The sequence below is a fragment of the Urocitellus parryii genome, chromosome 6, assembly GCF_045843805.1.
Source record: "Urocitellus parryii isolate mUroPar1 chromosome 6, mUroPar1.hap1, whole genome shotgun sequence".
Lineage (NCBI taxonomy): Eukaryota > Metazoa > Chordata > Mammalia > Rodentia > Sciuridae > Urocitellus > Urocitellus parryii.
The window spans coordinates 178,317,102-178,333,510 of NC_135536.1; the positions used below are offsets into that span (position 1 = coordinate 178,317,102).

General features: G+C 43.2%; 1 protein-coding gene across 1 annotated transcript; it reads left to right on the forward strand.

The window, feature by feature from the left end:
• The first annotated feature begins 4,862 nt into the window (after positions 1 to 4,862).
• On the forward strand, positions 4,863 to 15,999 carry Rab5if (RAB5 interacting factor). Its single transcript, XM_026383184.2, has 4 exons — positions 4,863 to 5,198; positions 6,927 to 7,030; positions 13,721 to 13,850; positions 15,710 to 15,999. Exons 1-4 carry the CDS (start codon positions 5,085 to 5,087, stop codon positions 15,749 to 15,751), a joined length of 390 nt encoding a protein of 129 aa, XP_026238969.1. The 5' UTR covers positions 4,863 to 5,084; the 3' UTR covers positions 15,752 to 15,999.
• Positions 16,000 to 16,409: the final 410 nt, after the last annotated feature.

The window sequence follows — 16,409 nt, forward strand, 5'->3', positions numbered from 1 at the left end:
TATTTTTATGTGGTGCTGAGGATCAAACCCAGTACCTCAGGTATGCCAGGCAAGTGCTCTGCCACTGAACTACAGCCCAAGCCCATAAATAAAAATTTAATTTAAAAATCAATCTCAGTGGGGCTGGGGTTGTGGCTCAGCGGTAGAGCACTCTCCTCAAACGTGCAAGACCCTGGATTAGATCCTCAGCACCACACAAAAATAAACAAGTGAAATAAAGGTGTTGGGTCCAACTACAACTAAAAAATAAATATTAATAAATAAATAAATAAATAAGCAATCTCAGAGGTTAAAGTCAGACTTAACAATATAGCATAAAAAAGACAGAATAAATATCACACAAAAAGAACGTGTTTTGTTTTTCCTGTATAAGTTCTCTATTTTCAAAGATGATGTGATCTTACATGTAGAAAACTCTAAAGATTCCACCTAACAACTGTTGGAACTAATAAATAAATTCAGCAAAGTTGCAGGATAGAGTGAACACACGAAAATTACTTGTGTTTCCCTGGGTATGGTGGTGCACACCTGTAATCCCAGCAATTTGGGAGGCTAAGGTAGGAGGATTACAAATCCAAAATCAGCTTCAGCAATTTAGTGATGCCCTAAGCAATTTAGCAAGTCCCTGTCTCAAAATAAAAAATAAAAAGGACTGGGAATGTGACTTAGTGGTAAAGCACTTCTGGGTTCAATCTCCAAAACCTCACATTAAAAAAGTTGTTTCTAGACATTAACAATGAATAATCTGAAAAGCAAATTAAGAAAACAATTTCATTTACAATAGCATAGAAAATAATAAAACATTTAGAAATTAATCAAGTTGCCAACTGGAAACTAAAATAAAAATCATTGAAAGAAATTAAAGATGACCAAATAAATGGAAAGATATCCTGAGTTCATGGATTTAAATATTTCCATGCACAAATTCAACTTAAAGTGGATCAAGGACTTAGGAATTAAACCAGAAACACTGCGCCTATTAAAAGAAAAAGTAGGCCCAAATCTTCATCATGTTGGATTAGGCACCAACTTCCTTAATAAGACTCCTATAGTGCAAGAATTAAAAACAAGAATCCATAAATTGGATGAATTCAAACTAAAAAGCTTCTTCTCAGCAAAAAAACAAAAACAAGTGAATAGAGAACCTACAGAATGGGAGCAAATTTTTACCACACACATATCAGATAGAGCACTAATCTCTACGATATATAAAGAACTCAAATATATATATATATATATATATTTTTTTTTTTTTTTGTAACGGGGATTAAACTCAGGGGTATTCAGCCACTGAGCCACATCCCCAGCCCTTTTTTGTATTCCTTTTTTTTTTTTTTTTTTTTTAAAGAGAGAGTGAGAGAGAGAGAGGGACAGAGAGAGAGAGAGAATTTTAACATTTATTTATTTTTTAGCTCTCGGCGGACACAACATCTTTGTTGGTATGTGGTGCTGAGGATCGAACCCGGGCCGCACGCATGCCGGACGAGCGCGCTACCGCCTGAGCCACATTCCCAGCCCCTACAATTTAAATTTTTTAAATTTATAAGTTTTTTTTTTCCTTCAGTACGGGGGAATCAAACCCTCAGGCATGCTGTATAAGCCACTGAGCTACATCTTCCTCAGCTCCAAAGAACTATTTCTTTTTTTCAAGTACTGAGGATTGAACCCAGGGTATTGCAAATGCTAGGCAAGTGCTCTACCACTGAGCTATACTACCAGTCCTTTTTATTCTATTTTGTGATAGGGCATCATGAAGCTGCCCAGGCTGTTTTCAAACTTGTGGTCCTCTTGCCTCAGCCTCCTGAGTAGCTGGCATTACAGCCATCTCACCTGGCTTTTTTTGCAGATCTGGGGATTGAAGACAGGAGCTTGGTATGCTAGGCAAATGCCGAACCACTTAAGTACTTGTGCCTGGTCCTCCACCCTTTCTTTAAACAGAGTCTCATAAGTTCCTGAGGCTGACCTGGAACTCTTGGTCCTCTTGTCTCAGCCTCCCAAGTAGCTGGAATTACAGGTATGGGCTACCACATGCAGCAAAAAAAATCCTTTTTAGTACAATTTTGTCCATCTTCAGGGTCCTAGAAACTCTCACCTAATGATTTTAATTGCCTCTTAAAGGAGTCTCCCACTCTGATCCAGTCTCTCAAATAGCAGCCAGATGATCTTTTTCTTTTTCTTTTTTTTTTGCTGTACTGGGGAATGAACCCTGGGCTTTACACACACTAGGAAAGCACTCTTACACTGAGCTACATCCTCAGATCCACAGTGATCTTTCTACATTGCAAACCTGATCACTTCCCCTGTTCAAATCCTTTCTGTGGCTTCCTCAACCCTTGGGATAAAACCAAATTCTTCTACATGAGTCTTCCTGCTCTTTTTCCTACTTGTGGTTTCATTCCTTACCATTAGCCTACATGGTTTCATCTCCCTGAATGTACTCCTCCCTCTTCCTTCACAGCTGTCTTCCCTAATCTCCCACAGATCGGATTCCACATTACATATCTTCACTTTTAGACTAAATAGGGTGAAAACTTACCTTCTGGTCATGGGCTAGGTTTTCTTTCAACTTTCTATGATAGAGTAATCAGTTTGTTGCCAGAACTACATGCCACCAGGGAGTCTGTAAAAGAGGTTTATACCAATGATACTCTTCCAAACTAGAGCAAGTTGGTTAGGCTATACTTTGCATATGAGAGGGGAATTGATTCAGCAAAGGAAGGGCTGGAAAGAACAAGATTCATGTGAAAACTAGTACTAAGTTTGTACATTCATATCAAGGTAAGGCCCTTCCATCCGTTCTAGACAGTAAAGTCTGTTAGTGTGTATCACCTTTGGGGTCCAGCCTCACTCAATCTTGGGAGTAGGACTGGAATGGAAAATATCAAATAAGGTATTGGGAAAAGCTCTGTAGGAGATTCTGTTGTTCACCTAAAGTGAAGACCTAACTACAGATGAATGTTGACAGGTATGCAAAAGCTTTTTTTTTTTTTGGTACTGGGAATTGAACCTAGGGGTGCTTAAACACTGCCACATCCCCAATCCTTTTTTGTATTTTATTTAGAGACAGGGTCTCCCTGAATTGTTAGGGCCTCTCTAAATTGCTGAGGCTGGCTTTGAACTTGTGATCCTTCTACCTCAGCCTCCTGAGCCACTGGTATTACAGGTGTCTGCCACTGTACTGGGCAGCAAAGGCAAAGGCTTTTCTGACCTTATTCATTTTAAGTCTTTTTTTTTTTTAGTACCAGGAATTGAACTAGGGGGCACTCAACCACTGAGCCCCATCTCCAGCCCTATTTTGTGTTTTATTTAGAGACAGGGGCTCACTGAGTTGCTTAGTGCCTCGCCTTTGCTGAGACTGGCTTTGAACTCATGATCCTCCTGTCTCGGTCTCCTGAGCCATTGGGATTACAGGAGTGGGCCACCTTAACTCTTCAAGAGTTGAGGAGGGTTGTGGCTGTACCTCGGTGGTAGAGCGCTTGCCTAGCAAGTGTGAGGCCTTGAGTTCAATACTCAGTACCACATAAAAATAAATTAATTAACACTACACCTAAAAAAAACTTTAAAAAAATAAATAGATAAATAGAGCTATTGTGTCCACCTATCCAAAAAAAAAAAAAAAGAGTTATAAGGAGCTGGACACCTCGCCCGTAATCCCAGCGACTCAGGAGGCTGAGGCAGGAAGACTGCAAATTCAAATCCAGCCTCAGCAATGTAGCAAGGCCCTAAGCAACTTAGCGAGACCTTGTCTCTAATAAAATATAAAAAAGGGGTCTGGAGTTGTAGCTCAGTGGTAGAGGGCTTGCCTAGCACTTGTGAGGCACTGGTTCAATTCTCAGCACAGTATATAAACAAAAATAAAGGTCCACCGACAAGTAAAAAAAAATTTAAAAAATTTTTTTAAAATATAAAAAAGGGCTGGAGTTAAGCGCCCTGGGTTCAATCCCTGGTACAAAAAAAAAAAAAAAAAAAAAGTTAAGAGAGCAGATTTTAATCAGATCCAACGACTGAGAGAGATTCCAGGCAAGTTACTTGGCCTCTATAAACGCACTGCACAGAAGTGATGTGTCTTGATCTCTCAATTCACTTCATGGCACACTGTGCGTGGCACCACCTGCAGGGCTTGTTAAAACACCGATACTTTCGATAAGGGACCCATTCCCAGAATTTCTGATTGAGTAGGTCTAGGGTGAGCAGATGCAGCTGCTGCTGGTCAGAAATACACTTTGTGAAGTAGCACGTAGAGAGGGCACAATAGATGAACAGTCAGATATCCTGATACCTAATAAAGTGTCTTCTCCGTCCTATATCCCCGAAGAGATCTCAGCTTGTTCCAATTTGCCTTAGAAATTATTTCCTCTCTTGGGGTCTGATGGTTCACATTTGCCAACAGAAGGTGCCGGGCAAGTTACGACGCTAAGCTGTCACAACTAAGAGTTAACATCTTGAACAAGGTCCTGCAGAACTTGTAGGTTCAGGGAAGAATGATCCCGAGGGCAGCGTGGGACTCCCAGGGGGGTAAGATCTCGGTTCTGCAGGCGGGAGGGTGGCAAGGCCGCCTCAAGAAAGAAGGGCCGCTCCAGCCGGTGGCTCAAGGGACTAGCTGTAACTGACTGGGCGACGCTCATGTCCAACCTCTGCTCTCCCCTCTGTTGCGGTTCCTCAATCTCCACAGCGCCTCCGTGCGCTCGTGACACCTCCCCGCAAGTGTTGTCCCTTCCCTCTCACCCTACCGCACGTCGGACGGAAGCTTACCGTCACTTCCGCCTCGCGCAGTGCGCCTGCGCCCAGGCGATGGCCGTTCTTTCGCTCGGACAACTGCGTGCTTCCCGATTGGTTGCGTGGGCACGTCGACGGGAGCGCATGAAGCGCGGCGCTGCCCCTCCCTCCGCGGCGCCTGCTCGGTGGAGCGAGCAAAGCCCGGCAGCTTGGCTAAGTGAGAGGATTCGCAGCGCGCTGAAGGACCGGACCGCTGAACCTGCGGCTGCCGCCGCCGCACCGCGCGCCGTGACTCGCGACATCAGACTCCGACTACTTTTGGCTCGGCCCGCGCGCCCCAGGCCCGGCCCGGGCGGCGCGACTGGAGGATGAGCGGCGGGCGGCGGAAGGAGGAGCCGCCTCAGCCGCAGCTGGCCAACGGGGCCCTCAAAGTCTCAGTCTGGAGCAAAGTGCTGCGGAGCGACGCGGCCTGGGAGGACAAGGTGCGGGGGGGCCTGGCGAAGGCGCAAGTTCGAGGAGTCGGCTGGGGCTGAGGGGACGGCCTGGTGGGCCTGGGCCTGTCCCCGCCCGGGCGCGATAGGGTGGGATGGTGGGGTCGGCGCCCCGCGGCTGCCGGGGCGAACTTGGCGGGCACCGGCTTGACAGCAGGGCTCGCTTCTGGATGAAGCCGCCTGGTCACGTGGGAGTTGTGAAATGGGGGCAGAATTGTCATCTGCCGGCAGGGCAAGTGCCCGCTTGGCGTGAGTGAGCTTCGATTAAGCCTCCGCCTTTTACTCCCAGTTCAATATTGAGAAAGTTAGCACAGACAGTAACGATACCAGACTAGTCCTCAATACTACCTGTGCCAGGTATCCTCCATGCATAATCCCCCAGTACTCAATCAGTCACTGAAGTGGGTCGTGCCATGATGCATCAAAGTTTAGAACGTACTGAGGCGCGCTTAATGGTGAGCTGCTATGGCTTAGTTGTTGAGTGAGAAATACTGAATACTTAATGAGTATGAGTCTGCGATCACTTTTTGGGGTTAATGTGTAAGAGAAAAGTAGAGCGCTTGCCTAGCAAGCCTGAGCACTGGGTTCGGTCACCAAGACATAAATAGATAGATAGATAGATAGATAGATAGATAGATAGATGATAGATAGTATTGTGTCCACTTACAATTAAATATATATATTGGGGGCTGGGATTGTGGCTCAGCGGTAGAGCTCTCGCCTAGCATGGGTGGGACCCGGGTTCGATCCTCAGCACCACATAGAAATAAAGGTATTGGGTCGTGTCCATCTACACCTAAAAAACAAATGTTTTAAAAAATTATTTTTTAAAAAAAAGGAATTAATACCAGATATATGTAATAAATGGTTGGGGTTTCAGGATGTTCTTACTGGTCACATACAGAGAAGCTGAATGGATGTTTCCTAACTCTGCTCCATGATATATCTGGAGGGGCTATCACAACAACTTGATTCCAGGTAGTCTGAAAAAAATGTTATATTTGCAGTCTTTTCATTGTTTTTTTCTGGACTGTTGAAGTTGCGTTTTCCTTCCTTGAGTTCCGGTAAGGGGGGATGGTAGGGACTTCCCAAAGGTGCCCTTGTCCTGCCCCCAGCCCTGCCCAGCTCTTGCAAAATCTGCTGTCTCTTGATGATCTGCTGTGTCATTTCTGTCTTTCTTGGTATAAGGACTGGTTTTTGAAATCTAGGGCAATTCAGAAACCTGAGTCTTCTGTTTCCTTCTGTGGAATTTAGCCATACTGTCACCTGCCTCCAACAATTTTATTTCCGATCTTCTGTGACTTACTCAAAAATCCCATGTATAAAAAGGTGGTACTTACTAGGTTAATAGCTCTTCTACCCAAGGACTATGTAGGTCTTCCTGGTCAGCTAAGAGTTACATGTGGCCAGTAGCACAATTATTATTAAAGTCATGTCGTTACAAGTTATTTTATTTATACAGCTTTAAAAAAAAAGGAAAAAAAAAAAGCAAATGACCTTTAGAATTTTAATGTAGAGCACAGGCTCTGGAAGTAATCATTTAAGATGACTATATTGTTGCCTGCCACATTTTAGTGTACATAAGAGGTGATGCAGGAATTACATACCATTCCCTGAAAGATGTGTTTAGCAGAAAGTTTTTTCTTTTTTTTTTTGTTTCCCCACTTATAGCTATGGCACCACTTCAGATAATGGATGCATTATTTGTTTTTTCTACAGGATGAATTTTTAGATGTGATCTACTGGTTCCGACAGATCATCGCTGTGGTGCTGGGTGTCATTTGGGGAGTTTTACCATTGAGAGGTTTCTTGGGAATCGCAGGGTAAGTCTTACATTTTTTTTAAATATTTAATTTTTAGTTGTATTTGGACACAATACCTTTAAAAAATTTATTTTTATGTGGTGCTGAGGATTGAACCAGAGCCTTGCATGCGCTCTACCTCTGAGCCACAACCCCAGCCCAAGTCTTGCATTTTTATGGTTTGTTTCCCCCCACCACCACCACCCTCTTTCATACTGGGGATTAAACCCAGGAGCACTTTACCACTGAACTAACTGCATCCCTAGCAGCACCAGCAGCAGCACACCCCCTCCCCACACTTTTTTAGTTTTTTTTAAGACAGGGTCTTCCTGAGTTCCAAGGTTAGCCTTACACTTGCAGTCCTCTTGCCCCAACCTCCTCTGAGTAGCCAGGATTACAATTGTATGCCATCCAGCTTGACTACATTTCCTTATTTATTTATTTATTTATTGGTATTGGAGATTGAACTTAGGGGATGTCTCTTACCTTTGAGCTACATCCCCAAGTCCTTTTTATTTTTTATTTTGAACTTGTGATCCTTCTGCATCAACCTCTTGCATAACTGGTTGTACAGGTGTGCACCACTGCACTCTGCACCTTACAGGTTTTGTGCTCCTCTGGCCAGTGGCAGCACACTTGACACACTTGCTAAGTTGTCACAGCTGGCCTGGCACTTGAAGTCCTCCTTCATCAGCCTCCTGAGGGCCTGGGATTAAAGGTATATGCTACTGTGTCTGGCTATATTTCTATTTAAATAGAGGTTTTGTTTCCTTTTATAGAAAGGGCCATTGCTACTTGGGAGTGTGTGTGTGTGTGTGTGTGTGTGTGTGTGTGTGTTACTTCAGATCAAACCCAGGACCTTGCTCTTGTGAGGCAGCATCTATCACTGGAGCTATATCCCCAACCTTTTATATTTTTTTTATTTTGAGACAGGGTTTCAATAAGTTGTCCAGGCTGGCCTTGAACTTTGATCCTTCTGCATCAACCTCTTGCATAACTGGTTGTACAGGTGTGCACCATTGCACCCTGCACCTTACAGGTTTTGTGTTCCTCTGACCAGTGGCAGCACACTTGACACCGGCCCCTTGTCATGGCTCGGTTTGTTAACAAGCTAATAAAAGTAAGTCTATGTGCTCAGGTTGAATTAAAAAGATGTGTGGTAGTTGTCTTAAGATATGAATCATAAGGGGTTCAGGGATGTAGCACAGAGATAGAACACTTTCCAGCATAAGCAAGGCCCTAAATTTGATCCGAAGCACCTTAAAAAAAAAAGAAAAAGAAAGAAAGAAAGTAAACACCAGTATGAATCCTGGGCAATCTATTGTTGAAATGGAGGATCTTACCTTTTTTTCTTTTCATACAGGCAATGTAAGTGTCCTGTTCCCATGGAAAACCACATTGGTTGTTTCAGGGTAGTCCTATTTCTTACGATACCTTTTCTTTGGGGTATAAGGGATGAAATACATTTCAAACATTGAAATAGAAATATAGGGCTGGGGATGTGGCTCAAGCTGTAGCGCACTCGCCTGGCATGCGTGCGGCCCAGGTTCGATCCTCATTTTTTATTTTTTTTTAGTTTTCGGCGGACACACATCTTTGTATGTGGTGCTGAGGATCGAACCCGGGCCGCACGCATGCCGGGCGAGCACGCTGCCGCTTGAGCCACATCCCCAGCCCTGCAAGTTTCTTTAAAAAAAAAAAACAAATAGAAATATAGCCAGGCACAGTGGCAATGCCTTTAATCCCATTTCTGTTTTCTCAGAAAATAACCCCAAAGAACCAGGCGTATTGGTGCATGCTGTAATCTCAGCAGCTTGGGAGGTTGAGGCTGGAGGATAACAAGTTTAAAGCCAGCCTTAGCAACTTAGCAAGGCCCTGAGCAACTCTGTGAGACCCTGTCTCTAAATAAAATACAAAAAAGGACTGAGGATATGGCTCAGTGGTTAAGTGCCCTGGGTTCAGTTCCTGGTATGAAAAAGATAATCCAAAAGAAATGTACAATAGCCCCCCTTATCCAGATGGGATATATTTCAAGACCTCCAGTAGATGCCTGAAACTATGAAAAGCACTAAATGCTATGTATATTGTTTTTTCCTATACTTATATATTTATGATGATGTTTATAAATTAGGCAGAATGAGAGATTAACAACTAAAAATAAAACAACAAATTATAACAATATGTTGTAATAAAAGTTATGTGAATGTGGTCTCTTCCTCTCTCTTTCAAAATATCTTATTGTAATGTATTCATTATCTTCCAGTGATAATGTTAGATTATGTTTAAAGAAAGCACTTTATGGCTTCTCTTTGGCATGTCCAAATTGCCAGCATCACTGTTTCTTCATTTTGGGGGCCATTAGTAAGTAAAATTATGGTTACTTGAATACAAGCACTGCCGTACTGCCACAGTCAATCTGATAATCAAGATGCCTACTGAGTGAGTGCCTGAGTATGGTAGGTGGCATATACTGTGTGGATGTGGTAGACAAAGGGATGTTTCATGTCCTAGACAGGATGGATTAGGACAACATGAGATTCCATCACACTATCTGGAGCAGCATGTAGTTTAAGGCTTACAAATTGTTCTAAGTTCTAGGTCTGCCACTTTCATAATACATAATTTAGAGCTTACCTTTCTAAGTCTGTTTCCTCTTCAGTAAAAGGAAGGCAATAAGAGAGATAAATAATAAACAAATGAGATTATGCAAGTTAATTGCTAAATGTCATGTTTGGGTACATCACAGGCACTCCATGACTATTTCAGTGCCACTGGTACGTGACTAGCTTCAAGAAGAATGGTAAAACATGACCTGAATTGGCCATAGTGGTGCACGCCTGAAATCCCAGCAGGTCAGAAGGCTGAGGCAGGAGGGTCATGAGTTCAAAGCAAGCCTTAGCAGATCAGCAAGGCCCTAAACAACCTGGGGAGACCCTGTCTCAAAATAAGGGCTGAGGATGTGGCTCAGTGGTTAAGTGCCTCTGGGTTTAATTCCTAGTATTAAAAAAGAGAGAGAGAGAAAGGAAGGAAGGAAGAAAGAAAAGAATAGGAAAAAAAGAAAGAAAAGAAACACCTGTTGAGAGAACAGGAAACAAGATGCATGGGAGTCGGCTCACCATAGTGCATGGTGCCACTCTTCCAGGACTGCCTATTTTCTGGGATTCAGTCCCACACTGTTTAGCCAGAACCAGTTTCTCTCACCCCAGGCAAATCTCTTCCCTCTTTTTGGTTGGTGACTTTCCCCCTGCTCATTGAAAGAGCCAAGTACTTTGATTTTTCCCTACATCTCCTTCTCTATTTGTTTGACCCAGCTGCTTTGGTTTAGGGCAGGATGGCCCTGTTGCTCATTTCTGGTGACCTTCTCCCCTTCCTGCTTAACTGCCCTCTGTCCAGACCCCAGCTTGCTGCTCTTCATTTTATTCTGTTATAGCCTCCAGTTAGAGCCAGTTAATATAAAACCATTTCCTTGGTCTCCTTATTTATAATTTGCCTGAGAGGTAACAGTTTTGCTTTGCCTGCTGAGGTTTTGCATTATCAGAGAGGAATAGTGCCCATTGCCTCCTACCTCTGGGTCTCTCTTAGAGCTTGGCATATGAGAATAGATGCTCAGTGAATGCTTCTTCTTCAAAAAAAAAAATTTTCCCTCCTACTATTGGGGTTCAAACCCAGGGGTCCTCTATCACTGAGCTACATCATCAGCTCTTTTTATTGTTTACAGTATCATACTAAGTTGCTGAGGCTGACCTTGAACTTGTGATCCTCCTTCCTCTGCCTCCTTAGTAGCTGGAGTTATAGGAATTCCATTGACTCTTTTTTTTTTTTTTTTTTTTTTTTTTTGGTACTGGGGATTGAACTCAGGGGCACTCAACCACTGAACCACATCCTCAGCCCTATTTTGTATTATTTTTAGAGATAGGTTCTCACTGAGTTGCCTAGCGTCTCGCCTTTGCTGAGGCTGGCTTTGAACTCACAATCCTCCTGCCTCCGCCCCCCTCCCCCTCCCCAGCTTCTGGGATTACAGGTATGTGCCACACTGTGCCCAGCCAAGGGTAGATTTTTAATCTTACTTTTAAAATTTGTTTTCACATGTTGTTGAATCCAATTTAGGGCTTCACACAAGCTAGGCAAGCGCTCTACCATGGAGCTACACCCCAGCCCTAGGATAGAATTTTTTTTAAAAATGTGAAAGGTTTTTTCATGTTCTTTTCTCAGCCCTTATCTGATACATTAATTTCTTTGTCTTCACAGTTGTTGTGCAACTCTCCTTCATTTATAAAACAAATTATACTCATCCTTAAAGCTTAGTATGGGTCCTTTTAGTCCTTTTTCTTTTGGTACTGGGGATTGAACTCAGGAGCTCTATATCCCGGCCCTTTTTAATTAATTAATTAATTACTTTGTAGTGCTGGGTATTGAATCAGGGCCTTGTGCATGCAAGGCAAGCACTTTACCCACTGAGCTGTATATCCCTAGTCCTTTTTATTTTGTGGCAGAGTCTCATTAAGTTACCCAGACAGGCTTTAAACTTTTGACCTTTCTTACTCTTCTCCCTTGACCACCAAATATTAGATTTAAGTGTCTTTATTTCTGTGACTTCAATTTCTACTTAGTATGTAATCCCAGGAGGGCAGGGCCTGTCAGCCTTTTTCTCTCTCGCTATCCTTGCTCCTTGGCTCCACAGTTCTTCTCCAAATCAGCTTTTGTCTGAACCTGAACTTCTATCTGTAGTCTCCAACTAGAACCACTTAGTCAGTCTGTCCAAAATGAAGCTATCAAAGGAAGGTAAACAGATTTGGCTGGGTCTCAAGATTTCTGGCAGGTGATAAGTATGTGTCCACAACATGGCCAAGGCAACAACTATATTCTGAAGTCCAAGAAAAACCTCTGTTCCTCCTGACTCCCTGGTGATGTTATTGAAACCATTGTATTCCTCAGGCCTTTAGGCTTAAAGCCTTTGGCCCTTTTTACCTCCTCATTCAGCTAACTGCATAGATCCTGTCCTCAAACTGTATTTGCCCTCCTGTCCTGAAATCTGAGTACATGCCTACACCAGTCTTTCCCACCGCTGTTCCTTTCACTCAGGAAAAAGCCCATATTCTCACTATTCAAACTAGACTCTTAAATCTGCACACCCTACCTACCCATCCTTGCTCAGCCTCAGGGTCTCCTCACCCTTCATTAGCCAGTTTACACTTGTCAGGCACCACTGTACTGCCTTACACCAGTGCACACTTCATCCCTTAGGAGGAACCAGTTCTCTCTGCTTGCTTTTTTTTTTTTTTTTTCTTTTGTACCCGGGATTGAACTCAGGGCCTCTTGACCACTGGGCCACATCCCCAGCCCTATTTTGTATTTTACTTAGAGACAGGGCTTCACTGAGCTGCTGAGGCTGGCTTTGAACTTGCAGTTCTTTCTCAGCCTCTTGAGCTGTTGGGATTACAGGCATATGTGCACCACAGAACCTGGCTTCTGCTTTTTTCTTTTGGCTCTGGGGCTGGAACCTGGGGCCTTGCACATGCTAAATACTTGTTTTACCACTGAGCTACACCCCAACCATTGCATTTTTTATCTCTGTCTTCAGAAGGGATGTGACTTGAGGCACATGATCCCCCATTAAATTCGATTAAATAACTTAAAGATCACAAGAAAGGTAGAAAAACTTTGTGAAAACAAGAGATGAAGCCAGGCACGATGGAACCGCCTACCATCCCAGGCCAGTCTGGGCATCTTAGACTCTGTCTCATATAAAAGATAAAAAGGGTTGAGAATGCAGCTCAGTGGTAGAGTACTGCTGGGTTCAATCCCCGGTACTGGGTTGGGGGAAGAAAACAAGAGATAAGAACGGTCATATTTTTTCTGCTCACTTCATTCTAATTCCTGTATTGGTGAAATATGTTTTGGGGGTCAGAAACTTTCTTGGGGTTGTTAACAAACCACTGGTTTCAGCTCCACTCTAGTTGCTGTTCTTAGGCCCCTAATAGAACAAGAGCTGCTGTAATCACCTGTGCATCAAAACCAGCAGCAGATGGTAGACATCCCAAATATCTGCCCTAGGGAACAGTGCAGGGGACATGTGCTGCTCCTTGTGCAGTGAGGACATGAAGCAGCAGCTTACCATTTATCCCATAGCCACCCCTCATCTAGAGTCATGTGAAGTCCCACATCTGGTATAAGTCATTATGTTTTGCTTTGGGAGGAGGAGGAGGCTTGGAAAACTTCTGTATACTTTGAATTTTCCTTGTTTTGCAGTGTTGGGGATCAAACGCAGGGCTTCATGCCTACTAGATAAGCACTGTACCACTTAGCTACATTCCCAACCCCTACTTTAAATTTTTTTAATTTTTATGTTTTCTGGGCAACTAAAAATAGTCTTTTTTTACATCTCTAGCCCAGTCAGATGGGCAGCTCCACTGAGGGTCTAGGCATTTTAAAGTAGTATTTTGCTTGTCACTGCCACATACTTTTCAGCATCCCCATTTTACAGATATTAAGAGCCTTACACAGCTCTCATAACAATGAAGGAAAACGTGTTGAACTGGTTTTCCTGAGCCCAAAACTTGTTTCTCTCCAGGTCATCCCTGCCTGGTGGTAAGAGAGACAAACACGAGCTGTGGAACACAGTGAGTGCTCTAGCAGCTGAACATTGCTGGTGGGAGCTTTGAGTCTTCTAAGCTTAAGCTTGTGTTTGGTGCCTGTCTTCCCTCATTCCAGATTCTGCCTGATCAATGCAGGAGTCCTGTACCTCTACTTCAGCAACTATCTACAGATTGATGAAGAAGAATATGGTGGCACCTGGGAGCTAACAAAAGAAGGATTTATGACATCTTTTGCCTTGTTCATGGTATGTAGCTGGAAGTTTTAGAGCAGGTTCTATTCATTTCCTGAGATACCATTCTTATAGAGCCAACCAGTTAAGTTGTACTACGGTTGGGGGCCATCTTTTTTTTTTCCCTGAAGTACTAGGGCACTCTACCACTAGCTACATCCCCAGTTCCCCAGCCTTTTTTATTTTTTTAAAGAGAGAGGGAGAGAACTTTTTTAATATTTATTTTTCAGTTTTCCTTGGACATAACATCTTTATTTTTTTTATTTTATGTGGTGCTGAGGATTGAAACCAGCACCCTGCGCATGCCAGGCAAGCATGTTACCGCTTGAGCCACATCCCCAGCCCCCCCAGCCTTTTTTATTTTTCTTTTGAGACAGGACATCACTATATTGCCAAAATTAGCCTTGAACTTATAATCCTGTCTCAGCCTCCCAAGAACAGGCATTATAGGTCTAAGCCACTGTGCGCAACTGAGGTGCCATTTTTCAAGATTCCTGAAGTTGGAGGACATGTTTGAGCCAGGCTGTCCCTGTGATGTGATGTGGATGTTGTACAGTCTCCTGGAAAGTGTAAATCTAAGCCCCATTGTCTGCTTCTGCATCTGATTCTCAACCTTGGCTACATATGAGAAACTGGGAAACATTTAAAAATATATATGACATTATTATTTAAAACATTCATAACAGCTAAAACATGCAGAATATTAATTCGACCATGAAACGGAAATAAGTCCTGATGTGTACTACACATCATGGATGAGTCTTAAAAACAAAGCTAAGTGGAAGAATCCGGACAGAAGACCATATTTATTGTATGATACCATTTATGTACTTGTCCAAAATAGGCAAGTCCATAGAGACAGAAAATATATTCTGCCAGAGGCTGAGGTGAACGAGAAATAGGAAGTAATAACTAATCAGGGGAACAGGCTCTTTTTGGAGAGTTATTTTGGGATCAGTTGGTAAGGATGTCTGCACAACTTCATGAATATACTAAAAACCTCTGAACTGTATGCTTTAAAAAAAAAAAAGAGTAAACTTCCTGGAATGTGAATTATATATTCAAAGGTTTTTTGTTTGTTTGTTTGTTTTTTTAATACACCTACCCTTGTGTCCAGACCCTGGTCCAAACCAATAAAATCTCTTGAGGGCTGGGGATGTGGCTCAAGTGGTAGCGCGCTCGCCTAGCATGTGTGAGGCACTGGATTCGATTCTCAGTACCATTTAAAAACAAAATAAAGATATTGTGTTCACCTGGAACTAAAAAATAAACATTAAAAAAAAAAATCTCTTGGGAGGTGGCATCAGGAAATCCTGTTTTTCTTAAAGGTTCCGAGAGATTGAAAGGGTAGCTAAGGTTTAAGAACCTCTGCTTTGGGCTGTGGTGGGGGCTCAGTGGCAGAGCACTTGCCTGGCATGTGGCACTGGGTTCGATCCTCAGCACCACATAAAAATAAATAAAGGTATCATGTCCATCTACAAAAAGTAAAATAAAATATAATAATCTCTGTTTTGATGGAAAGCTAAAAGAATGAAGGCTATTTTTACACTTGTTAGTAAATTGAGCACCTGCTAACAGTCCAGCTCTACTTGTATCAATTCCACCTGTATACCCCACAGTACTCTCTGGGGCCTAGGGCGCTGTTTGGTGAGGGGAGGGGGGTATTCAGAGGGTCCCTTTCGGAGCATAAGGGAGCGGTCCTGTGATCTGAGACAGCCGATTTTGATGAAATAACTTAGGTCTCCTGCAGGTTATGCATTGGGTAGCTCCTGGGGAGTGCCCTGTGCACATTCTTATCTGACATTGTTATTTTGTGGATTTATAGGCCTCTGTAGATCCAGGTGCCACATCAACATTGTTTGTCTTCCCTGTAGGTCATTTGGATCATCTTTTACACTGCCATTCACTATGACTGAAGGTGTACAGTTCCCACCTGCTCCCTGTCCAGTCCAAAGGACCCTCTTAATTACAGCAGAAACATCATCATTGGGACACCCCAGCCACATGGAACCTGGAAGACCCGTGTTTCCTGGACCGAGAATCAGTGTGTTGGGCGTCAGTGTTTTCTGCAAGGGTCATGACCTGAAACTTTTTAAAGAATCATCTGCCTTTGGGGGAAGCATTTCTGAATTTGTCCATCACCAACTTTCTTCTTGGATACCATCATGTAACAGCTGTTTGCTGAGTGGAGCTGTCATTTAATTTGATGCACCTCTGGATCGGGATGAAACATTAAATTGTCTTCCTCGGTTCTCCATCAGGTGTACAGTTTTTAACTATCAGTGGCATTTCAAGTCTTCTGAAAACAGTATGGCAGTATGTATGCGGTCGTTAGCACAGTACAAGCAGCATCTGATAACAGTTTGCATTGTAGAATGTTTTCAGATACTTGAATAAATAAATCTTTAACCAAGAACCTGTCGATGATACCTGGTAAAGCCTTTCCTACCCACCTGTAGCCTCGGAACCAAGTAGAAGTACCAGAGGTGCCGCCTCCGCCTGTCCCCCCTTCCCTGGTCTGCTCCCTCAGCAACTTCAGCCAAGTGTCTTTCTCTTTAGGGAACAGGCATGGCC

Excerpts from the sequence above, each read along its gene's own strand:
- Rab5if (XM_026383184.2), top strand. The coding sequence starts at position 5,085 with ATGAGCGGCGGGCGGCGGAAGGAGGAGCCGCCTCAGCCGCAGCTGGCC. Across the intron at positions 5,199-6,926 it reads ACGCGGCCTGGGAGGACAAG|GATGAATTTTTAGATGTGAT; the intron begins GTGCGGGGGGGC and ends TTTTTTCTACAG. Across the intron at positions 7,031-13,720 it reads GGTTTCTTGGGAATCGCAGG|ATTCTGCCTGATCAATGCAG; the intron begins GTAAGTCTTACA and ends CCCTCATTCCAG.